At 39.1% G+C, this 26,153-nt stretch overlaps 1 protein-coding gene across 3 annotated transcripts in view; it reads left to right on the top strand.

Moving 5' to 3' along the window:
• ADAMTS3 (ADAM metallopeptidase with thrombospondin type 1 motif 3) overlaps positions 1–26,153 on the top strand; it is a 213,835-nt gene that overhangs the window by 17,153 nt on the left and 170,529 nt on the right. For all 3 annotated transcript variants that reach the window (XM_081148290.1, XM_081148292.1, XM_081148291.1), the window contains one exon: positions 3,878–4,284. In XM_081148290.1, the coding sequence (XP_081004416.1) occupies positions 3,878–4,284 (407 nt within the window). The remainder of the gene's footprint in view (positions 1–3,877; positions 4,285–26,153) is intronic.

Below are 26,153 nucleotides of genomic sequence, written 5' to 3'. Positions count from 1 at the left end.
GGCACGAGCTCACCAGGCTGGAGGGGGCGGCTGCAGAGGGGCCCGGTCGTGCGGCATTGCGGTGTATGCAGCCCGGGGGAATAGGGGACATGAGGGAGGAGAACAGGGGAGACCGGTGAGGAACGAGGAGAACCAGAAGAGACTGGAAGCTAAATAAAGTATTTCAAGAAGGAAAGAGAAACTGGGTCAAATGCTGCTTGTAGGGCAAATATGAAGACGGAGTCTTGACCATTGGTTTCAGCAATGTGGGGCTACTGGTGATCTACACAAGAGCCCGAATGGAGTGAGTTCCAGAAAGAACAAGAATGGGAAGAGTGGAATTGGAGGCATCTAATGTAGTCAGTCTTTTGAAATGTTTTGCTATAAAGGGGAGCAAAGTAATGGATTAGCTAGAGGTGAGTGTGGCATCACGAAGGGTTTTGTTTTGTTTTGTTTTGTTTTTGTTAGAGATGGGAAATAAGGCAGTTTGTTTATTTGCTGGTGGGAATGACCTGGTGACGTGGGGAAACAGATAAGGAAAGAGAGACAAGACAATTGCTGAAACTGTTCTTGCAAGTGCGAGAGGGGCCAGGATGTGGTATACATTGGAGGGCTTGCTCTTAGGTAAGATTGCAGACAGTACATACATACCAGTGGGGAGATGGACCACGCCTGCACTGAAGCTGGTGGATTGTGGAAAATTCACTGTATCTGTCATGCTTAGGTAACTGGTGAGCACAGTGTGGCTTTACCGTGGCCCCAGCCCTCTGTGATTGTGAAACTTATGGCCACAAAACCGTTTGCAGACCCATTGCTGTCACCCTTCAGCCATCTCATCTGACAATAGAATAGTTTCATATATTAAAATTACACATGGGCATTATTTTATGAGTAGCTAACTTACACTTAAGTTAAATAGCTAATCCTTACTGAGTTCTTTGCATAATCTCTCAAAGACTGAGAATTTAAGAGCCTTTTACAGAAATCTTTGAAGCTACACTAGAGGGAAAATTGGTTGAGTGGCTGTGGGTAGGCAGAGCATAATCATTCCTGTGGCAGTTTTCCTTTATAAGTCAGATTTTAAATTAGAAGTTGACAGTAAGATGTTCCATCTATTCTGAAGTGAGTAAGAGCATAGGAGCATGATCTTCAGCTTCATAATGATCAGAATTGAAATTTTCCTTTGGCTTCTAGCAAGCTAGTGTCAGGCCTTCTAGTCCTGCTTTCTCATTTATAAACTAGGCATAGTAACACCTACCTACTGTGAGTGTTGGGAGAATTAGACATGATATATTCTCGAGCACAAAGCACAACCTAGTATTTATTCTGCTAATAAATGGCAACTGACTGGGTAGCTCCTGTGTCAGTTCATTAACTTGCTATCCAGGGGGAAGGTAGCCTGAGAGGTTACTAAGTACATCTTTTCCCTTGATTACCTTAATTTCCACCTGGAAAATGACTTAATCAGAGTTTAATTTCAGAGATGTTTCTTGCGAGCACATTTTAGGAATGATTTACTATTTAGCATTAGAGAAGGCAAAGCTCTATAGCAATACACCATCTTTATTTTGAATAAAAATTCAGAACGTGTTGTCTGACAGGGAAAATGGAGCTGGCCCAGAGAATCTGGAATGTATGGTTTACTGCGAGCTGTGAGGCTCTGGGTATCCTCCTGGGTGTGGAGGAGCCTCCCTGCATTCTCCTTAAAGCTTCTCATTCTCCAGTCACTTAATCCAGGCATCATATATTGGCTAGACTTTGGTTGTGTGAATTCCGTTCAGTGGAGATGGGAAATCCATACATTAAAATTAAGCATTGCTTTCTCCTTCCTATGAAACAGTAAGCTGATGGTTAGAGAAAGAATTATAACTGGGATTATTGGTGCAGCTAGATGCTAATGGGCCTTCGATAGTAAGTCAGAGTGTGGAGCGGCTTAGACAAAGCAAAAGTTCTCTAGTTACCTGCGTTACCACCTTAACACGCATTAAAAAAATTCTGCTGACGAGACCCTGGCAAGTACAATACCGTCTATTAGAGTATATTGGGAATACCAGGGTGAGTGGGGAGTTCTTCTCCGCAAGGAATTAATTTGGGGTAAGCTTTGTCGGTCCACATTCAAGATCCCGATTCATCCTTTACTATGGGAACTTTCGCCTGCGTCACTCCACTCCCGTGGTCCTTAAGTTCATTCCCTAAAATTTTGAGTTCTTTCCCTACACCAGAACTTACAAAAGTATTCACCAGAGATTTGGCTGTAGGGAGGCCAACCTCTCCTGGGCGTGTAGTAATACCTAGTGTAGGTCCCTGACTGCCCCACGGAGCACCTGCCATGCAGGGATTACGCCGCTGCTGCCGAGTTATGCCCCAGCGCTGGGGCCCGGCTTCACTTTTCCCTGTGATAGCACAGTCCTTTCTCCTTCTCTGCCTAGTAAATATTTACAACCATGTTATTTTGTGCATCTTTTAAAGAGAGATATTTTGTTTAAATCCCTTGGTCGTGATAAGTGGCATCATGATTACAAACACGCACTCAAATTTCCAAGTTGCAAGAGGACTTCATTTGTCTTCTGGTACTTCACACATCTTTTGAGGTATTTAAAAAGCGGGAAAGTAATGAAAACATAGTGCTTCTGTAAGGACACTTTCAGAGCATCGACTGTAGGTTCATTTATGGGTCTCAAACTCTACTGGATGACATGCAGCTTCTATAAGCGAACAGTGTTCGTGAACCGTGTAGTTCTTTCAGGGCACTTTCACGTACTACAGGCCTAGGCTTCGGCTGGAATTATGAAGGTGGGGAACTGCTTGATTCATGTTCTCAGATTTCCCTTTCCGTGCTTGCTTTCTTCATCCTTGCTGCCCCCTCATTTCCTTCAGTACCCACTGTCTTCTGCCTTCAAAATAATTTCTGTTAAGGGATAAATGGTTCATTTAGTGTGTTATCTTTCCCAAGGATACTTGCATTTTTGCAGACACAGTACTCACATTGGATAAGGTAGGGGAATTATGTTCTAATTATGAAATTCAGTTTAATATGTAAGTGGCCACCCATGTTTTCAGGTGGACCCCAAATACAGTTTCATTTTCAAATGACTGTCCCATCTAAGGAATACAACACAAAATGACAATGCCACTTGCTCTTGACTAACTAGTGTCTACATATTCAATTTATAGGTGATTATTTCTGCTTTTTTGCCTGTTTCCTCACTTTCTGAAAATGTTCTGTGATTTATGGGACATGACATGATGCTGCAGCTTGAGTATATGGGCTTTGGAGTAGCACTTGGATCCACATCTGAGCTTCACAGTTATTTGACCTTGGACACATACCCCCTGATTCTCAGTTTCCTCATCTGTGAAGTGTGATTGTTAGGGTTGTTATGATGGGAAAAATCTGCATGTACTACATTGTATAAATTACAGGCCATGTAGATGCAACGTAAAGTATCTGTTGTAACTAGTATAAATTCTGTTCTTATAGGAAAAAAAATTAAAGATAAAAATATTTTTTCTACATAATAGCAACTTTGGTAAAAGTTCGTAGCAGGTGTCAGTTAAGGAGTAATACATTAATTGGGAACATGTCTTGATTATAAGCAAGCCAGGTATAGTTTATGGAAACTTAACATTCATGTTCTCAAATATACAAATGATATGAATATCCACTTTTGTAATACACTTTTAAAAAAAATAAAATATTCTTTGAACACAGAGTTGTCTAAGTGCTTTTGAGAAATGATTTGAGCTCTCAAAATGTAATCCTCATGAGATGATTCAGAAATACACTTCTTATGCAAGTTGAGGCGCAGCCTTGTGAGTTGGGCCCTTTATGCCTGTGTTATGTCCTCCTGTGTTCTCTGTTGCACAGGGTCCTACAATTCTGTTTTCCACTCCACAGATTCACCGGTAAAGAGACAGAAAGAGTATGAGCTGGTGACTCCAGTCAGCACAGATTTGGAAGGACACTATCTCTCTCATGTTCTTTCTGCCAGTCACAAAAAGAGGTCAACGAGGGACGTGTCTTCCAACTCTGAGCAATTGTTCTTTAACATCACAGCGTTTGGAAGAGACTTTCATCTGCGACTAAAGCCCAACACCCAGCTCATAGCTCCCGGGGCGCTTGTGGAATGGCATGACATGTCTCTGGTGCCTGGGAATATGACCGACCCTCTTCATGAACATCAACCGGGAAGTGCTTCTGAAAGAGTCTGGAAAACACAGCCTTTGCAGACTAACTGTGCTTACGTTGGTGACATCATGGACATTCCAGGAACCTCTGTTGCCATTAACAACTGTGATGGTCTGGTAAGACTCATTCCCTCTTGTGTGTATATGTTTGCAGGTGTTTGGGAGTGTACCATGGCTTCAGAATGGTTTGGAAGGTAGAGGTGGAAAGGAAGCCTCATTATTATATTTTAAATTCAGGAAGAAGCAGTAGAAAACATTTTACTGTCAAAGATGTGTGCTTTGGCTCAATTTTGACATGAAGACATTATTCCAAGAAACAAAAGGCAGCTATTTTAATATTTTTTGCTTATGTTTTCACTCGTGTTACATTGGGGAATTTTATTTCCTTATTTCTTTCAAAGCATTCTGAACACTTTCTAAAGAAACATAGATTCCTCCAAAATGATAGTATTACACTTCTTATGTGGAAACTTTGGATATTTTCTTAAAGAAAGTATTTTGAAAGCATTCTTTCTCTTCCCCACAGAATGCTAAAATGGGAAATGAGCAGATCTTATGTCACAATTTGTTCAACTAGCATTACTTTGTGAACGCGAGATATAGGTGTCCCTGTATGGTAGCTTTAGTTCATGTTTCTCCTTTATCTTCAAGTAAAATACCCACATATAGCTCTTTAGTTTTATGGTTGAATCCCATAGTAACTGACCCTTCTTTACACACTGGGCAGATGTGATGTATTTTTATTTGTTTTTTATCTCCAGATGTTATTTGAAAAGGGTGTCAATGTTTATGCCTTTTCCATCCACAGTTGACTCCAAGTCTTTGTTTAAAAAGAGCAACCATTTTTCCTTCTGTGGTTGCCAGGCTGCTGTTTCTTGGGAGCTCAGAGCTAACCCCTTTGTTTTGCCACTGCTTCTAAGAGTTCTCAGAATGTTCTTACATTCCTGCTTGTAATCTACCTTGGCTGGTCCTCCGCCAGTACTGGGAATAGTTTGCTATTGTCCTCTCTGTTCCTAAGACCAACCCGAAGGAGTTAGGATACCGCATGTTTTATCAAATACTGGTAAGCTCATTGTTTTAGGCATTATTTTTCAGTCTAGTACCACCTCATGATGTTCTGTAGAGTTTTAAAAGCCAGCCCAGAAAACCGAATAGAACATGTGTAGCAGGTTTGACTCTCCAAGTTGCATTCTGTTAGTTTAGGATCCACACCCTCATATTTGGGGCTGGAGCATGTTCTGGGGTTTGAAGACATGAGGAATCTCCTACATTATTCTTCTTCTACATGAAGGTTCAATAGACCCGCATTAGCTAAGTCATTGAAGTTTAAAGTATTTACTGAGAGAGCTTGATTTAGTACTGCTAAGCTATAAATGGAAATATGTTATATAATAGGTACTGTTTTATAATAATTTTAAGTAAAATATGTTGAGTATAAAATTTAATTCAGCATTCTTTTTTAGAATTTTTTACCTATAATATTTATTTTACTGATTTAGTTAGATATTTTATTATTTATCATTTATTGTTGATAGTATTACATATGTCCCCCATTTTCCTTCCCTTTGCCTCCCCCATCCAGCCCCCCCCCCCCCGGCCTTCCCCACACTATTGTCTCTATCCCTCGGGCTATGTATAGATGCGTATATGTTCTTTGGTTAATATATTCCCATTCCCTCCTCCCCATCCCCTGAGTCCTGTCAGTCTGTTACGTGCATCCATGCCTCTGGACCTATTTTGTTGTCAGTTTATTTTGTCCATTAGATTCCATGTATGAGTGAGATCATGTGATGCTTGTCTTTCTCTGACTGGCTTATTTCACTCAGCATGATACTCTCCAGGTCCTACATGCTGTCTCAAAGGGTAAGAGATCCTTTTTTTTTTTTTTTTTTTTTACAGCTGCATAGTATTCCATGGTGTAAAAGTACCACAGCTTTTTATCCACTCATCTACTTGATGGGCATTTGGGCTGTTTCCAGATCTCAGTTATTGTAAATAGCACTGCTATAAACATAGGGGTGCATATGTTCTGATTGGTGTTATGGGGTTCTTAGGATCTGTCCCAAGAAGAGAGAATGCTGGGTCATAAGGCAGCTCCATTTTTAATTTTTTGAGGAAACTCCATATTGTTATCCACAGTGGCTACACCAGTCTGCGTCTCCACCAGCAGTGTACCAGGATTCCCTTTTCTCCACACCCTCGCCAGCACTTGTGTGTTGATTTATTGATGACAGCCATTCTGGAAGGTGTGAGGTGATACCTCAGTGTAGTTTTAATTTGCGTCTCTTTGATTATTAGTGACTTCGAGCATTTTTTCATATGTCTGTTGGCTATCTGTATGTCCTGTTTAGAAAAGAGTCTATTCAGGTCCTTTGCCCATTTTTGAGTTGGATTGTCTGTCTTCCTGGTGTTGAGTTATATTAGTAGTTTGTATATTTTGGAAATTAATCCCTTACCAGATGTATCATTGGCAAATATGTTCTCCCATACAGTGGGTTCCCTTTTCATTTTGTTGGGGGTTTCTTTTGCTGTGCAGAAGTTTTTTAGTTTGATGTAGCCCCATTGGTTTATTTTTTTCCTTTGTTTTTCTTGCCCTAGGAGATGTATTGGTAAAAATACTGCTGTTTTCTTCTAGGATTTTTATGGTTTTGCAACTTATGTTTAAGTCTTTTATCCATTTTGAGTTTATTTTTGTGTATGGTGTAAGTTGGTCTAGTTTTATTTTTTTGCATGTACCTGTCTGGTTTTCCCAACACCGTTTATTGAAGAGACTGTCTTTACTCCATTGTATGCTCTTGCCTCCTTTGTCAAATATTAATTGATCATACTGGCATGGATCAATTTCTGGGGTCTCTGTTCTGTTCTATTAGTCTATGTGCCTGTTTTTGTCCCAGTACCAGGCTGTTTTGATTACAGTGGCTTTATAGTATAGTTTGATAGCAGGTATTGTGATCCCTCTTTCTCAAGAACAAAGTTGTTGTGGCTATTGGGGGTCTTTTTGGTTCCGTATAAATTTTTGGAATATTTGTTCTAGCTCTGTGAAATATGCCATTGGTATTTTAATAAGGATTGCATTGAATCTGTAGATTGCTTTGTGTAGTATGGACATTTTAATGATGTTAATTCTTCCAGTTCATGAACACAATATGTGCTTCCACTTGTTTGTATCTTCCTCTATTTCCTTTTTCAGTGTCCTTTAGTTTTCTGAGTATAGGTCTTTTACCTCCTTGGTTAAGTTTATTCCCAGGTATCTTATCTGTTTTTTGGTGCAATGGTAAATAGGATTGTTTTTTAGTTTATCTTTCTGAGAGTTCATTATTGCTGTAAAAAATGCCATTGATTTCTGGATGATAATTTTGTATCCTGCTACTTCTCCAAATTCATTTATTAAATTTAGCAGTTTTTCAGTGAAGTATTTAAGGTTTTCTGTGTACACTATCATGTCATTTGCGAATAACGACAGTTTTACTTCCTCCTTTCCGATTTGGATGCCTTTTATTTTTTTCTTCTTGTCTGATCACTGTGGCTAGGACTTCCAGTACTATGTTGAATAAGAGTGTTGAAAGTGGACATCCCTGTCTTGTTCCTGATATTAAGGTAAATGCTTTTAGTTTTTGCCCATTAAGTATGATTTTGACTGTAGGTTTGTCATACATGGCCCTTGTTACGTTGAGGTATGATCCTTCTAGTCCCACTTCGCTGAGAATTTTTATCATAAGTGGGTGCTGGATTTTGTTGAATGCTTTTTCTGTATCTAATGATACGATCATGTGATTTTTGTCTTTCAGTTTGTTTGTGATGTATCACGTTTATCGATTTGTGAGTACTGTACCAGCCTTGCATCTCTGAAATAAATCCCACTTTATCATGGTGTATGATCTTTTTAATGTATTGGTGGGTCCAATTTACTAATATCTTGTTGAGGATTTTGGTATCTATATTCCTCAGGGATACTGGCCTGTAATTTTCTTCCTTTGTAGTGTCTGTATCTGGTTTTGGAATGAGGATAATGATGACCTCATAAAAAGAGCTTGGAAGTCTTCCCTCCTCTTGAATTTTTTGGAAGGTTTGAGGAGGACAGGTGTTAATGCCTCTTTGATTGTTTGGTAAAACTCCCTTGTGAAGCTAGCTGGTCCAGGGCTTTTGTTTGCTGGTAGTTCTATATTTTTATTACTGCTTTAATTTCATTAATTGTTATCAGCCTATTCGGGTTTTCCGATTCATCCTGATTGAGTTTTGGCAGATTGTATGTTTTTAGGAATTTGTCCATTTTACCCAGGTTGTATAGTTGTTCAAAGTATTTTGTTACAATCATTTGTATTTCTGTGATATCAGTTGTTTCTTCCTATCTTTCATTCTGATTTTATTTGGGTCCTCTTTGTTTCTTGATGAGTCTGGCTAAAGTTTCATCAATCTTGTTGATCTTTTGAAAGAACCAGCTTTTGGTTTCATTGCTCTTTTGTAGTTTTTTTTAGTCCCTATGTCATTTATTTCTGCTCTGATCTTTATTATTTCCTTCCTTCCTTTTAATTAATCTGGGCTTTTCTTGTTGGTCTCTTTCTAATTCTTTTAGTTCAGTTAGATTATTTATTTGAGCTTTTTCTTGTTTCTTGAGGTACACATTAATGCTATGAATTTCCCTCTCAAGACTGCTTTCACTGTGTCCCATAGATTTGGGGTTGTTGTGTGTTCATTTCCATTGTTTCCAGGAAGTTTTTGATTTCTTCCTTGCTCTCATTGGTAATCTATTCATTGTTTAATAACATGTCATTTAGCCTCCATGTATTTGAATGTTTTTGATTTTTTTGTGGTAGTTGATTTCTCAGATCATGCCATTTTGATCTGAGAAGTTGCTTGATAAAATTTCAATCTTTCTGAATTCGTTAAGACTTGTTTTGTGTGCTAACATGTGGTCTGTCTTTGAAAATGTTCCATGTGCACTTGAGAAGAATGTATAGTCTGCCCCTTTGGGATGAAATGTTCTGTAAATATCAAACCCATCTGATCTAGTGTGTTATTTAAGGTCACTGTTTTTTTGGTGGATTTTTTTGTCTGGAAGATCTATGCAGTGATGTCATTGCAGTGATAAAGTTCTCTACTATGACTGTATTGTTGTTGATCTCTCCCTTAAAGCCCACCAAAAGTTTTTAAAAATATATTTAATTGCTCCTATATTAGGTGTATATATGTTTACAAGAGTTATATTTTCTCGTTGGATTCATCCTTTTAGTATTTTGTAGTGACCTTCTTTGTCTCTTGATATGGCCTTTGTTTAGAAGTCTGTTTTGTCAGATGTGAGTATTGCTACTCCAGCTTTTTGTTTCCATTTGCAGGGGATATTTTTTTTCCCCATCCCTTCACTTTCAGTCTGTGTGATTGTTTTGTTCTTAGGTGGGTCTCTTGTAGACAGCATATATATGGGTCCTATTTATCCATTCAGTTACCCTGTGTCTTTTCACTGGAGCATTTAATTCATTTACATTTAAGGCTGTTAATTTTTTTAAAATTTATCTTCATTGTTGAATGTATTACTGGTGTCCCATTTCCGCCCTGCTTGACCCCCTCCACCCCGCTTCCACCCACTCCCCAGGCTTTCACCCCATTATTGTCTGAGTCCATGGATTATGCATATATCCATATAAATTCTTTGGTTAATCTCTTAAGTACTTGTTTATTGCCATTTTTTTTTTTCTTTATGCCTATATTCCTTTCTCTCACCATTTCTTCTTGAAGCAGTCCCTTTAACATTTCTTGCAATGCTCGTTTGGTATTAATGTGGTGGTTATGTACTCCTTTAGCCTTTTTTTCTCTGGGATGCTCTTTTTTCATCTTCAGTTTTAAATGGCAGCCTTGCTGGATATAGTAGTCTTGGATCCAGGTCCTTGCTTTTCATGACTTTGAATACTTCATAACAATCCCTTCTGACCTGAAGTGTTTTTGTTAAGAAATCAGCTGACAGTATAATGAAAACTCCCTTGTAGGTAACTTTCTGTCTCTTTCTTGCTGCCTTTAAGATTCTTTCTTTGTCTTTAACATTTGTCATTTTAATTGTGATGTTTCTTGGTTTGGGTCTCTTTGGGTTTATCTTTATTGAGAGACTCTGTGCTTCCTGAACTTGTGTGACTTTTTCTTCACAGGTTAAGGAATATTTCTGCCATTTTTAAAACAGGTTCTCTATTCCTTGTTCACTTTCTTCTCTTTCTGGTACTCTGTGGTGTGGATGTTTTTGTTTCATGTTGTCCCAAAGCTCCCTTAAACTATCCTCCTACTTTTAAATTCTTTTTTCCTTTTCCTGCTCTAATTGGGTGTTTTTTCTCCCTTGTCTTCCATATCACTGATTTGATCCTCTGCTTCATTCAATCTACTTTTAATTCTTTCCAGTGTATTCTTGTTGGCAGATATGGTATTCTTCATTTCTGAATGGTTCTTGTTCATGGTTTCTATTCCTTTATTCATGCTGTTGTAGTTCCCACTAAGTTCTTCCATATCTCCCCGCAACGCCTCCCACCCCAGATTTTCCTTAGGGGACTCCAGTGTGCACTGCCCTCCCTCCACCTGAAGCCTTGGGTGAGTGGTTGCAAACGAAAATCTGTGCTCTTTTTTTTTTTTTTTTTAATTAAATTACTTTATCTTTGACAGGCTCCTTGTCTCCCTTGTGGATGGAAGCCCCACCACCTTTCATGACTGGATGTTATGTAGGCTGCTTTTCTCAGCTCTGGTGCTCTGGGATGGGGAGCCCAGCCTGGGGTCTTGGCCTCACTCCTCTCAGGGAACCAACCCCCCACCCCTGCAGCCAAGATATCCCTCCTCACCCTTGGCCTGCTGCCTGTGGAAGCTGGACCAGTCCCTCTCTTGACCCTGCCCTTCCTACCAGTCTTGAGGTGGTTTCTGCCCTTCCTTATTAAAAGTCCCCTCTTCAGTCAGTCTTCAGTTGGTAATTCAAGATGAATGTTCCCAATTTAGTTTTATTTCCAGTTTGGTTTTGGAAGGAGGTGCAAGAGAGATCCACCTACTCTGCCGTCATCTTGAAAACCTCTTTTTTAGATTTTAAGCATAAAAAATATCATGTAGTTTTAATCTCCTCAACTAAGACTTGAAACTTGGGATATTGGCTTAAAAGTCAATATAAGGAAGGCAAAAAGCAAGGAAATAATTTTTATGGATTATCACAGTAATTTTTCAATCTGATTTTAGCAGTCAGTGTTATTCTTACTGTACATCTGAAATTAATTACAGATACAGAAATCTGGGTTAATAACACATTGTAATAAAAAGAGAAAAACAATATAAGTTGTAAGTGAACATTATTAGGTTTGTTTAATTTATAATTTTAAAGATATGGTATTAACTGTTCACATCTTGTATATGTAGATGTAGCGTATGTGCACGTGTGTGTGTACACTATACCACCAGTGTACACTACAGGTATTCATTTTTTTCCATTTACTGATCTAATAAATAAGTTAATTAAAAGGTATTTGTAGGAAGCCAGTTATAGGCCAAGCACTATTCCAGGCACTGTGAAATGGTAAAAGGAATAATCATGGTTACCATCCTCACGGAACTCAACATGTTAAATTTGCCATAGAATTTAAGTATCAAATTGTCTTTAAAAATATATATGTTTATATGTATATATGCATATATATGTATGTAACATATACATGTGTATATACATACACATATGTAATATGTGTATATTCATATATATGTGAGTCATGTTTAAGTTAAAAACTGTAGTTAAAGGAAGTATTTTCTTGAGAGATTTTATGAATTGCAGTTTCAAACCAGATGAAAGTGGCCCAGATCTTCAGCTTGATCCAGAAAAAGGGTGGGTCTGGCCTGTAGCAAGCAGAACTGACTATAAGCATATGCATAAATGGAAGACTTTTCTAGAGTTTTTAGCTCACAGTAGCTATGGAGGAAGAGTGAAGATGATGTCAGGGAGAATAGCAGGGATATGGAGAGCAGGTCAACTGTGTGACTTTGAAATGGACAGTACTCTGAGACAGAATTAATTTATATTAAACAGAATGCTTTAATTAAAGGAAAAAGCGCTACTCAAAATGTGTCCACAGACTCAGGCTTGTGACAAGATAAATATAGAAAGTGAGACTATATATAAAAACTTTTATAGCAATCTGACAGTTATTGTTATTTGTGTTGGTTTTAATAAAAAAAGGGCTGGGGTTTTGTGTCTTGTTTATTTTATTTTATTTTTCTAGTAATTAGTATTTATTGTATTTTACAAAATTATTAGCCTGAGACCAGTTGGGAAGAAAATAAATTGTTTCTTCACCACAGATAGTTTGAAAAGCAAGCAATGACTCTTAGCTGTTTTTACCCCTCTGGACATCAGAAACTTGACTGAAATAGGTAGAGTTTCCTATTCCAGGTAACTGTGTGAACCGCTCATAGGAAAGGTACTTTCCTTGAGTGATATATCCAGAGCCATGGTCTACAGTGTGATCTAGGCATAGACATGCTTAATAACTAAAATATTATTCCTTGGGTTTCTGAAATCAGCATCAAGGTTTTCCACTCAACGGAACTGATAATGTTTCTCACCCAGTGTGACCAAGAACAATGTTCCTGTCTAGCATGACCTTTCTCTGTTCTTTGCCAAGATGACCATTTATGAGTGACTACTAATTCTTTACCAGTTACAACTTTATTCCTGCTCTTGTCTATTGCACTTACAGATAAGACTTATTGAGATGTTCAGTCACAGACTTGTCCCTGCATCCAATCTAGAACAAAGTCCTGCTTCTCTAGACCCTTCCCCAAATCGCCCAACCAAAGCCTAAATCCTGTTAATAGGTTTCCTCCCTAACACTTTCTTCCTGAGATGCTAATGGTTTCCTCTGCTGTTCATTCTCTCTCCATGCAACTTGTAATAAACCCAGCTTGTCAACTGCAGATGTGCTTCTGGTGGTTTTTGCCTAGAGGAATTGACATGCTTTACGTCTCTGCTTCTACATCTTGGAAGTGAGAGTGCAGTGGTCAGGAGTCATGGTGATGACAGACATTTCACACTCTTCTCAGTGGGAAGACACTTCTGGCTGAGAATCCCAGCTGAAAATAGATTTCTTTATTCCACAGAGCCCTGGCATTTGCTCTGTAACACCATTAAATCTCCCTTGCCAGTAGTGGCAGCTTGCAGTCATATTTTGTGGTCTACAAATTTGCCAAAATAAAGCATTGTTTGGTTAGTAGGCTTTATGTCATGTATTTCATAACATAAAGAAACTGGATTTTTCTAGGCTTGCTAGAACAATATTGCTTTGTTAATTCTCCTTGATTATCAGTAGAGGATACTGATTGGGAGTGGAAGAACTGACTGGTGATGGCTCTTTTGGGTGATGCAGTTCAGTGATTTCCTCATGGATTGATCAAGGGAGTTTTTCAAGAGAAGTTTTTCTAGAAGAGAAGCTTTTTTTTTAACATTTGGAATCTTCTATCCAATGAAATCACTAGTGGTTATTTAATAAAATAATATGTAATATGGATAAATTCAAGAAAGGCCTGGTTAAAACAAGGCGGGATATGTTCTTCCTCCTAGTTTCTCTTCCTCCTGCCTTTTTCTCACTCCAGACCACTTGTGGGCTACCTGACTCATCTCGCAGGGATCTTTACTGTTAGGGCAGGAGGTCTTGGAAGCTTGAGGTTAACAATTGGGAACCACAAACAGAACCTTTTTTCTGAGATACCTGATATTCACATCTGGTTAATACTGGAGGCATTTTATGCTTTTTAGATTTGGGGCATGGCCAAATGAAGTCTTTGTGGACTACTGCTAATTTAGAAAGAACACAGCCTTAAGATTTCCCTGCCTTAAGGCTTTTGCTTTGGGATTTGGTCCTTTCAAAGACATGTTCTTGTCATGTCCATTTCAGTAAGTCTACCTGTAGAGGCATTAAAAAAAAGTATTTAAAAAAGTATTATGAGATAATATACCTGGGGTTGAGAGCCTTTGACCAGTGATTATAAATACAGCTTAATCTGGTAAATGAAGTGTTTGATACTAAAGATAGATACAACTGTGTAGCTATTTATAATGGATTTAGAAAAGAGGGTTTTCCAGGGCTGATCTTTAGATGTTGACATTTGAACATCTGCTTTTATAAGAAGAGCCTGATCACTAACAGTGAGTCGCCTCCCACCTTTTCCTTCTGTGGAACAAGTCTATAGAAGGTGTCATGCATTTTATTGATGGGACAATAGGGAGATCTGTGTCTTCATGGTTTACATGCTGATTTAGGAGACCTTGAAGTTCTGAGGAACAAAGGATTGAAACCTTGTTTCAGCCCGAGGCCACCTACACCAGACATTTTTAGCAATGTAGGATTAGAAGCTCAGTGCCCTTATGCCCTTTAATTTCTAGAAGTAGAAGGGAAAAAGCATCGGACATTAGTCCCTTCCAAAATGAAGAATGGGTGTGTCCTCCATGTTAATTAGTTTGGGAGAACCAGTTTGTGACAGACCTCATTGCTTCTTCCTTGAGATTTCGTCAAGCTGTAGCCTTATGGGAGCTGACAGTATTTAACTAGTTCTTGTACCTGCCCATGCCAGGTCTGGGCTGTTGGGTGCATTTCCCACCTTGCCTCCTTTCCTACACAGATAGGAAGCCAGTTTGTGCTTATCTGGGGTGAAGAGAGAAGGAAGGTTCTGCATAGACCTTGACCATTTTCACATTTCATATCTTATTTGCATAAGCCTGTGTCTAGCTTATTCCAAGGTTTTTGGCTGTATTTCTCTTGTGTGACTTAGTTGGTCTTATGCAAAAAATAGCCAAAGACATGAGCTTGGAATAAAGTAGGAAGTGAAAAAAAAGTCAGTAGTGTTTTTAAATTTTGAAAATATTTCTTTTTAATAGTTATTTTGTAGTTAATCTAAATTATTCATGTTCATGTTTGTTTACCACCTGTTCAGTGCATATTTGATTTACATCAATTTGATTATGATTTATTTCCCATAATTTCTCTGACTTTGATATAGTGAATTTTTAATTGTTTAAAGATGAGTTAAGAATTGGGGGGAAAAAAGTAAATATGTATGGCAAATCTTTCTTTGGACATGGAAAACAGAGAAAAGAAGGGGAGGGGAAGTACCTTTTCTTCCGTTGTTGGCCAGGGAAGTAATGCTTCCTGTTCTTCTCACTGCCATGACAACCATGATTTCATTATAACTCCAATATTTATTTTTAAAGATACTCAAGAAATGCTTTAAGACCTGTGAAAATAGTGCTGAGCATATCTTAAATATCTACTTCTGGGTAAATTATCATTAAAACAAGAACAAAAGTACAGTGAGGTATTAATATAATGCACTGTCCGTAGTCATACTTTGAGATCATGAAGTTCTTAGAAATTAAACCCACCCTCAAGTTTCTCAACTGCAAAAAAAGATTATTCATACAATTAATAATCTTTGTTTCTAGGAACACTGGACAAGTTATTAAAGCATTTTGAAGTACTAGGATATGTAAGGTGCTATACTGATTGCTGTGGTAAATAGTAAGGGAAGTCAGGTGTAACCTTTGTCAAGAGTAATGGAAATAAGATATGCAAAAGTAGAACCAAAGTGTAAGGCAGAATGTTTTAAAAGCTGTAAGTCTAGAATATGTAGGTGAAATGTGAAAGCTTGGGTGATGAAAAGATTATTCCTGGAAGAATGGTAGAAGGCTTCCCTGAGGAAGCAGTATTTGTGCTATTAAAAAGCTAACTATTTTTGTTAAGTAATTACTGATGGTGGCAGGGCTCAGGACGGGGCAGGATGGGGAGGATGAGGAGCCTCTGAGGAAGGGGGAGAGTTGTGTGGAGCTTCTCATGCAGTGGCCGCAGGAATGGGGGGGAAATGGGGTGAAGCTGATTTCATGAACTTTATAACATATAATGAATCCCTGGAAAGCTGAAGAAGTCTTACTTAGTATTTAACAGAATGTGGGGCCAATGATCCAAAAAGGAGAGAGAGAAAAGAGGGTGAACGTGTGGCTGATGCTGACAGGCCTGCGTGACGTTCAGGAGGAGAGGAGGCCAAGGCTTCCTGTGTTCTGATTATGTTGCTTTGTTTTCATAGGAAGTTACTCTGAAGTCATGAAGCCCTTTTCTCTGGAGTTTAAGGAAGTTTATCTTCAGTAACAGTTTTCTAGCATTTTCCCGCCAAATTTTATCTGAGACGGTTATGAAATTTGATTTTGAAAAATCTGACTTCTCCTATTATCTTGGTCTTTCAACCTTTCATGTTTGATCCGTTAAGTGCCCTGTTGAGTAAACCTCTTCCCATGGCTATAATTTCTCCCATCTGAAATGTTTTCTTCACTTTCTTACTATAGTTACTATGTGTTCATATCCTTTATAGTGTCCAAGGAGTACTCCTTAAGTCATTTTAGTGATTTTTGTTTACAGTGCTTGCTATGTAGAAAGTAAAAAGTAGAGCATAAAGAGTAATTTCATCAACTTAACTCTCAAAACAAACAAAAATAACCCTATAATAAATGAGTTGATTTTGATATTAAATCCCACTTTATTTTTTCACTTGTAATATCTATACTATTTATAGCCATGTGTATGCATATATATGGAAATTTATACATTTATTTATATATATACACATGTATGTGTATATATACATGTGTATATGTATATACACACATGTATATATGGAAAACCATAGAAAAGGCAGAAAATATCTATGTTTAATTTAATACTTTGATTCAGGACAAGTGACCGAGTTTGTTGTTGGGCCATGGAGTTGGTGGCAGAGCTAGACTGGCATGGGGATCTATTGACAACAAAGCACATGGGGTTCTGTTACCCCAGGCTACTTCAACATGCTCCTCACAGTGTGGGCTGTTGACAAGGAAGCCATGGCGTGAATTAACTTGTATGTTTTTAATACTGTTAGAGAGAGAGATTAATCAGAAATGCAGTTGAAAAGGGAGATAGGTTACTATTGTCAGCCTACAACAGTGAAATTGCAAAAAAAAGGGGGGGGGATAAAAAAATGAATTGTGCTACTTGTTAAGGTAGTTAGACTTTGAAGATAGTAAATTCAGAGCTTTATAGTAAGGACAATCAATAAATACCAATGAAGAGGATCAGTGGCCAAACTATTGAGAGTTAGGATACTTTGGAAGAGTTCAGTTTGGAAAAATGTGAGTACCATTGTTGACAGAAGTCAGAAGTTTTATAAAATGGTTGAGGGAGATGGTTTATGTTGGGAGCAGTCACGGTGTTGGTTTAGAATCAGATAAACCTGGACTCCAATTCCAGTTCCACCACTACCAGCCTTGTGACCTTACAACTCATTTAACCTTCTGGACGTCTCTTTTCTTCAGTAAAGCAGGGAAAGGGCTGCCCATCAGACCAGGGCCTCACCCAGAGTGTTAATGCATCTTTCACACAGCCTGGCTCCTAGGACGTCAGTGATTGTTACTACAGTCCTTTCTCTTTCTATCTGTAAATATTGTGATTAAGATTTTGTGATTAATAATAATGATGATTAAGTTTGCAAAGTAAGAAATACTGCAGTTAGTCAACCTAACCTGTGACCTGACTTGTGGAAAACTCAGTCTTCTCTGAAATGAGTACCTTGGTAAAAATCCTGTAATTTTCAGATCACCTTCTCCACCTGATACAGACAGAGCTCCTTTATCATCGCCATCTCTGTGGGGTAGTCCAGCCTCTGCCCTAAAGACTTCTAAGGATGGGAGACTCACTATTTTCCATCTTATTTATATAGATCTCTGCCACATGGAAAGTTCTTCCTGAGGTTGTACTTAGGAATATGAAATGCAAATATCTTGTTTCCCTTAGTAGATTCTTCAGAGTTGATAAAGATATAGTGACAGTGGTTCCCTCTTGCTCTTGTTGTTATTACAATACTTGGGTTTTACACAACGAACACTCGATCATTCAGCGCACCGTGCAGCAAACGGCTTCATATTTAGGACACATTTCCCGTTATTAGTGGGGTATATTCTATACCGTGGCTAAAATGGAATTAACCAGACATAAGTTACAATTTTGACATTCCTCTCAGGCTTTTCGTTTGGTCAAATATTTCACATTCTGAATCTCAGAGTGAGACATTCTGGGGACAGCGAAAAAGACCTCTGTGGCATTAGATTGTATACGCTGTTCAGGGTCTCCTGACTCGCTCATTACTCCTCTTTCATTCAGTGATGGTGGTTAATATGCTCTCTTACGTCCATTTGTTTTCCAGTCTAGAGTTTTTCATATAGCAAGGAGTATGCATTTTCTACAACTTTGTGGAAGCAGTTGAGGGAAATGGAGATAAAGGAGGCATGGTGGTAGCTCCAACGACCAGAAAATCCAGTTTTGAAATTAAATGGCATTATCAAAGTGGTCTTGATGATTTTTTTTTTTTGATTAAGTGATAGGACTTCCCAGCCCCAATTTAAAATGCATGAGATTTCTGGAAGGCCTGCTTCTGTCTGGTGATGTCCCTAAGTGGAAGTTCTTTATAGATTGAGAGGACTGTGCTGTTAGATGCCAGGGTGTCATATGAACATAGTGGGACCCAATCTGAGCATGTGAAGCCCTAGAGAAAATGAAGAACAGCACTTAGTGAGAGATTCTGCAAATGTTAGCAACCAAACACAGTGGGAAACGTTTTATTTAGCATTATCTGTGAAACACTATGCTTTTAACATAGTGATTGGAATCTTGGGGCAATACTTCCTTTGGGCTTGCAGGATACTTGATCTTGCTTAGAGGGTGCCAGTATTTCATGCTTTCCTGCCTGGCTTCCTATAGTCCTTTATTGTGCATACCTGGCTCTGAGGATGGTATTAACTGGCTGCCAGGACAAGAAAGTGGACCAAGCATAGTGATATGGGTTCAGATAGAATTAAGTCGCTATGAGATACATTTCTGTTTGGTCAGCTGCATGCCATTGTCACCTTTGGCTTAAACTGTGGTACCACATTTAGATTTAGCATAACAGTGAGGGAAGACTCCCAGCTGTGTTGGTCCTAGACCCTAACCATTGATCTATGGTTTTTAGGGAGGGGCCTCATTTTATATACTGTGCTTGGAAAAATGTTAAAAGTATGTTAATCTATGAGAATGTTTTTATATTTGGGCACTATTTATAGAACTACCATTTTACTCTTTCCCATATTTAAAAATTAGGGGTTGGAATTGGATCAGTGATTCTTTTTGCTCTACTTGTTGGACCTTATGACATATTTTGTAAACCAGACAAAATATTAAGTAATGAATCATTTTACGTAGCTCTTAGTAATTTTTAAAAAAACATAGAGCCCCGCCGGGCATGGCTCAGCAGTTGAGCATCAACCTAGGATCCAGGAGGTTGCAGTTCGATTCCCGGTTAGGGCACATGCCTGGGTTGCGGGCTCCATCGCCAGTTGGGGGCATGCAGGGGGTAGCCGATCAATGATGACTCTCTCATCACTGATGTTTCTATCTTTCTCTCCCTCTCCCTTCCTCTCTCTGAAATCAATAAAGATATATTAAAAATAATAATAATAAAACAAAATAACAAAAAAAAACATGAAATTGCTGGTCAGAGTTCCCAATGAGTACAAATTATTCTCCCTCTACACTAGTTCATTTCTCTTCCAATAAAAAGATTAAATTATTCATAGACCTGTACCATTTTGTTCAGCCTTATGATGCAGTAACAGTCATCCCAGATCTTCATTATTGCCTCCATGGGTTCCTATGGGCCCAGGGATCTAAAGTTAGGAAATCGTTAACTATAAGCTTCCTGAGATTCTAGGACTAATGTTCTTTCTATGACTCTATAACTAAGTTGGTATCTACTTTTCCTTATGGACAGTGCATTTCATCCCAAGGAAGAAATCAAAGCATCACACTGACTGTTATTTTATTAATCATGGTCTGAAGTAGAAATGGCATGTGTATTACTTTTCCAAACTTTGAGATATGGTTACTTTCTAATAACGCTTTTTCTACATTTTAAAATTAATTTTTAATCCACTAACTATAAATGTCCTGTGTTCTTGAAGGCTCCAAAGAACCTAACTGCTATTAAAGTTTTGGGAAATGTTTCAGATTGACTCCTAACAAAATGTGGAAATAACTATGTAAAGAGAAATGTGTGTGTGTGTGTACACACATACGGAGGTGTGTAGGTGTACAGTCATGTACCGCATAATAAGGTTTTGGTCACTGAGGGACTCCATGGAGAATGGTGGTCCCAGAAGATGATAATGGAGCTATGAAATTCCTGTCACCTACTGATGCTGTAGTCGTGTATTTAAGTACAGTATGTAATACTTGATAATGATGATAATTATGTTACCAGTTTATGTATTTACTGCACTATATTTTTTATCATTTTTTTAGAGAGTAGTCTTCCTACTTATAAAATAAGTTTGCTATAAAACAGTACGACCTGTTAGGACAGCAGCAGCCTCCGCTCATGTTTACTGAGTCTGTTGATTGCCCCCTTTTCTCTTGTGCTTGATTTAATCTTGTGTTGTTTTGTACAGTAACATGCTCTACAGGTTTGTGTATATGTGTGTGTGTGTAGTATATGGTATCATATGGTATATATGCCATATAGCCCAGATGTGTAGTAGGCTGTACCGTCAAGGTGTATATAAGTGCTCTTTTTGATGTTCACACAGTGAAGAATTGCTTAACTATCATTTCTCAGGAGGTATCCCTGTGGTTAAGCAGCATATGACGAGTGTGTGTGTGTGTGTGTGTATAAATATATATATACACACATACGTATATATGCACAAGTATATTTCTGTTTTTAGTTTTATAAAATACTAAGAGCAGAAGAAACTGTTCCTTGGATATGCTGTAAGGAAAGGAGCAAATTACCTCACCCTAAGAATGTAGCACCAGCTGTCCTGATGAAGCCATCTACCTGACCAGCTCCTCACACGTTGCATTTGAGGAATATGCAGCTGAAGTTGAGAATCATTGTTCTCCCCAAGGGGCCTCTAACCTCAGTGGGCATCAAGATCTCCTGGAGGGCTTGTTAGGACATATATTGCTCTGGTTTCTGAGTATGAAGGTCTTTGAGGGACCTGAAAGTTTACATTTCTAACAAGTTCTTCGTTAGTGCCAGACTCCATAACTCTGCTATCTGCTGCTTGTTTGTGTGCAGTGATACTGGATACTGGTTTTTCCAGCTGACCGGCTTTCTCTGGTAAGGAATTTCAACTGTTTTTGGTGTGTAATAATGTCTTGGCCCTTGCCCACTGCCCAGTCATAATCCCAGCCAGTTTGACTCAGCACCTGTTAGTCCCAGACTGGATTAACTGTGTACAACTACAACTTCCTCTCTCGGTTCCTTTGCCTGGAGTCTGCATGTTCTTTGGAAGCTCCTGGTGAGTGCGATCTCTGCAGGCCAAGTTCTGGCAGGATACAGAAACTGGTGAACTTAGGCATGCCACTTAATGGGTCTGATTCTCAGGTTCCTCTTGTCATTGATGTAAAGGTTTCCTGATGCTAGGTGGAACTTTAAAGTAGATAATCACGTTAAGTTACGTAGTATCCAGTAGTCACTAAGAAGTGCTCTCAAGTTTCTGAAATCACTTTGTTTGCAAGAACTGGTGTGGGGCTGTGCCATGGACAACACAGAGGCCTTGAGGTCTTCAGTTGTCCTGGGGCCATCAAGCTCCTTGGGCTCCTATGAATCAACCCCGTGCTCTGCCCATGCACCAGCTCTGTGCTTTACCCACCCTCTTCTGTATCTATGCTCTCAACCTAGATGATCTCACTCAATTTTATGGCTTCAACTACCATCTATTCAGGGATGACACTCTGTGCCTGGCCTTGACCACTCCTCCCAGCTCCAGACTTCTATGTGCATCCTGCTGCGTACTCAGCTTTTCCACTTGGATGTCTAATAATCATCTCAATTTTAACTGGGCCAAAGATTAACCCTTCATGGCCACCCCTGTGTGATTTCCTCCAAGAAGTTTTGGCTCTGTTTCTCAGGTCAAAAGCCTAGGCTTATGCTAAATTTCTCTTTTTTTTCTCATCTCTCCCATAAAATCCATAAATAAGTCTTGAGGTTTTTCTATAAAATAAGTTCTGAATCTACTTATTAAATCTTCAAAGCTACAACTTTGGTCCAAACCCTCATTTCTTCCCCAGATACTTCAGTCACCTCATGTTTTTTGTTTTTGGGGGGTCTGTTTCTGCCCCTCTTTATCCTCACATAGAAGCCGAAGTCACCTTTCTAAATTTGATGAACTTTTCTCTCTTTAAAAGCCTTCAGACACTTCCCATTAAAAATCTAACCAACCCTTATGCCAGTAGTTCCAATAATCATTGTGTATCATAATCACCTAAAGAGCTTTTAAAAAATATAGCTGCCTATATCCCAGCCCCAGAGATGCAGACGCACCTGGTCCAGAGTGAGGTTCAGCATCAGATTACATGCTGCTCCAGGTGATTCTAATAATACAGCTAGAGTTGAGAATCACTGTGGCTCCAAGAGGCCGCTAACTTAGAGGGCATGAGATTCCCTGGTGTGTTAAAACAGATTTCTGGGTATCCCTTTGGGTTTCTGACTCAGTAGGTCTGTGGAGCGGCCTGAAAGTTCGCATTCCTACCAAGTTCCCAGATGACACTACAGTTTGTGAACTACTGTTCTACAGGATCTGGTCTTAGCACACTTCTCTGAGAACATCCCCTTGTTCACTATATTTAGCCAGTTTGGTTTGCCTTTTGAAAATTCTGCTTTTTAAAACTTCTGAGAGTGTTCCTTTCTAGATCTTTAAATAGAGGTTCCTACTCATTATTTGAGTGTTGACTTAAATTCCATTTCCTCAATATGGATTTTCCTGGCCATTCTAACTAAAATAGAAACTCTAGTCGCTCTATACTATATCAGTGTTTTAAATCTTACTTGTAGCCATTATTGGCATCTCAAATTGATTGAATTTATTTTTTACATTTGTTGTTTGGGGGAGGCACAGCTGTCTCTACTAAGGGCAAGAACTCTTTCCCCTGGGTTTTAAACAATATTAGGCAGAAAGCATGTCCTCAGTGAATTAATATTGACAAACTGAATGGTGTGAATATTGAACTGGAGAATTGATTACCATTTTGAAGGTGAATTATAGACCTTTCTTTGATATTTTTAGATTTCCCTTTGTATAACTTTCACAAATGGAGTGCTATGAACTTGAAAGTTTAAAGTTTTCTAAGATTTCATCTAAATCAACACCATCAACCTCATAGCATTTTAATGCTGTGGACTTTATAACTAAGTTTCTTCTCCTAGCACTTTCCCATCTCCTTTCACATATGAGTGATTAAAAGGACAACATCATCTTGCCCCAAACCACACTGAGTTCAGCACTATAGTAGAGTATAGTGTCTCTCTTAAGTTAATTTGCTCCTATTAGGCAACAAAAACAATCAGCATGGCTTCCCGTTGCTTAAAATTTTTTTTAAGACATTATAAAATACTATACTGTGGACTAAGTCCTTGGAAGAAAATTAAATATGTTTATATATTGACTTTCTAGTCAAGGTTGTTACTATAGCAACCTGTAGTTCTTTCTGAGCACTGATCACATAAATTTTTGTTTAAAGACTTTTCTCCTATGCTAAACTGGAAATTCCATGAGAATTGGAACTGTGTTTGTAATGCTTGCTCTTGTACCCACAAAACCAGGTACCATGTTTGATATACATACAGTAGGTTATATAGTAGGTGCACAATAAATACCTGAGGAGTTCCTGAAACCATCTTCACATAAATTCCATTGATAATCTGCTGGCTGTCACCTTCCAGGTTTCATGAACCTTAATGGAATACATGCTTCTTCTGTGCAAAATGGCCCTCCTTCCTTCCCCTTTGGCACCCAGAACTCTGCCTTACAACCTTTTGTTTCTTTCTGTGCTTTCTCCTCGATGGAACATTAAAAAGTTTCTCAAGCCAAGCACAGAAAGCCACACCTCTTCAGTATCTTGGATTGTTTGACTTCTTTTAGACAAGTACTGGTCTTTCCAACATTGTGTCCCTCGGTAACTCCCAGGATTCTTTATATTCCTGTGAGTGAATTCTTCTTTCTGCTTCTTAGGAGGAAATAAATGGATTGATTGACATCTGGATAGAACCTGGCTGAGTCCCGCGTCCATTCAATAAGTATTTACTGAGAACATACTCTAATGCTGAGGATACAGTGTAAAAGCAGGCACAGTATTTGCCCCTGTGGAGTTCAGATAGAGTGGGAAATACAGATACTACTTTTTGTTTGTTGGTTTTATTTTATTATTTTATTTTTTCCTGCATCGTTCATCCCCTCTATGCCCCCGCATCACACCGTTGTCCATGTCCGTGAGATCGCTCTCCTTTTTTCTTTTTTGCTCAGGCCCCTCCCGCCCCCGCCGCGAGCTGTCTGCCTGCGCTCGCGAACCTGTCTGCTGTGAATCTGTCTCTATTTTGCTTGGTACTCGGGAGTTCAGTTTGTTCATTAAATTCCACATACTTTTAAAAAATCACCCAACTGTGTAAATAAAGATAAACTGGCATAACTGCTATAAAGGAAGGGGACATAGTTTTCTGAAATAAGGAACAAGGTCATCTGACCTAGCCGAGGAGTCAGGGAGGTTCCCCGAGGAATGGTAGTTGAGGTGACTTTGTGAATCGGAGTTCCTTAGGTCAGGTTCTGGCTGAGCACATTTCATGAGTTAAGAGGACAAGGAGAACACAGGGTCAGATTACCAGGGTTGGCTGAGGTACAATTTGACTTCCAGGAGAAAATGAATCTGTCCCTGTGGTCCTCCTGAGCGAGCGTATTCGTTTAATCATAGTACTAATACTAGTTAAACTTTATCTGTACCGACAGTGATGTGTGAGGCACAGATGTGTCCTTTAAGAGAATCATCTTAATCCTGACAACAGTTCCCATTTATGGATTAGACACCCGGGGGAGTGAGTGTCTTGTCCTGTGTCTCACAGGAGACCTGATACCTGCGTTCAGATCTGTACTGTTATGTAATCCTGATTCCCAGAGGGTAGTCCTAATACTGCAGGTAGCTCGGGCAGCTTGAATTAAAAGACACATATGTGGATCTCTACTTAGAGATGCATTCCCTGTCTATGTACATATGTGTACAAAGGTGTATGTGTGTATGTTTATATAAAATAGTCCATGTGGGTATTTGGGGGTGTGTGTGTGTGTGTGTGTGTGTGTGTGTATATATATATATATAAAACATATGTATATATAATTAATTAGTCTATTTTGAGGCTGAAAATTGAATCTAACTATTTGAAACCAAGCAATATAATTATGAAAAATTTGCTGGATGGGATAGACAGGTGAGCACCAGTAATTAGCAAATTGAACAGAGCTGTTTCTGTCAAATTTGGGTGACTAACTGCAGCAGGTGAGTGAATTTCACTCTAGGGCGAGTGAAAATCTTCTGCATCTGGCCTTGTCCTCTGCCCCTGAAGCAGCTCATCTCCACCCATGGTAGCTGCTTATAGCTTTAAATAGCATGCCCTGGACTCTCTCTGCCAACTTTTCTCAAGCCAGCCAGGGTTATTGTGGGGGCCAGGGTTGCGTGGAAGATGCTACGATGCCGTCTGAGCAAGGCCAGGGAAGGGGTTAGCGAGTTGGCCAGCTGCCTCGGCACCAGTGCAGGGAAGCCAGGGAGCCATGCAGCAATTTCCTGCTTGGGGTGAGGCCCTAGAAGGCTGGTGCTGGCAGTCCCAGCCTCTTAAATTCTTCTGTGATACCTCACTGCCCCCTTCCCACAACAGCCCCGGGTTGCTCTCAGAGAAGAATTTGATTTCTGCTGTCCACAGGTACACGGGGATGATTTAAGGGGATCATAAAGCCCCATCTCACTCCAGCTGATAGTGATTTTGCCTGAAATTTCCACTTTTAGAAAATGCAAATATCATACTCTCAGGTATGAGTTCTTAGCTTAGGGCAAATTGCATTAGCAGTTTAGCAAACTTGCTCCCTGAAGGACACTGAAGAGAGG

Source organism: Miniopterus schreibersii, assembly GCF_964146895.1.
Source record: "Miniopterus schreibersii genome assembly, chromosome: 1".
NCBI lineage: Eukaryota > Metazoa > Chordata > Mammalia > Chiroptera > Miniopteridae > Miniopterus > Miniopterus schreibersii.
Note: the sequence above shows the minus strand (reverse complement) of the source record. Positions and strands in the feature narration are given on the sequence as shown.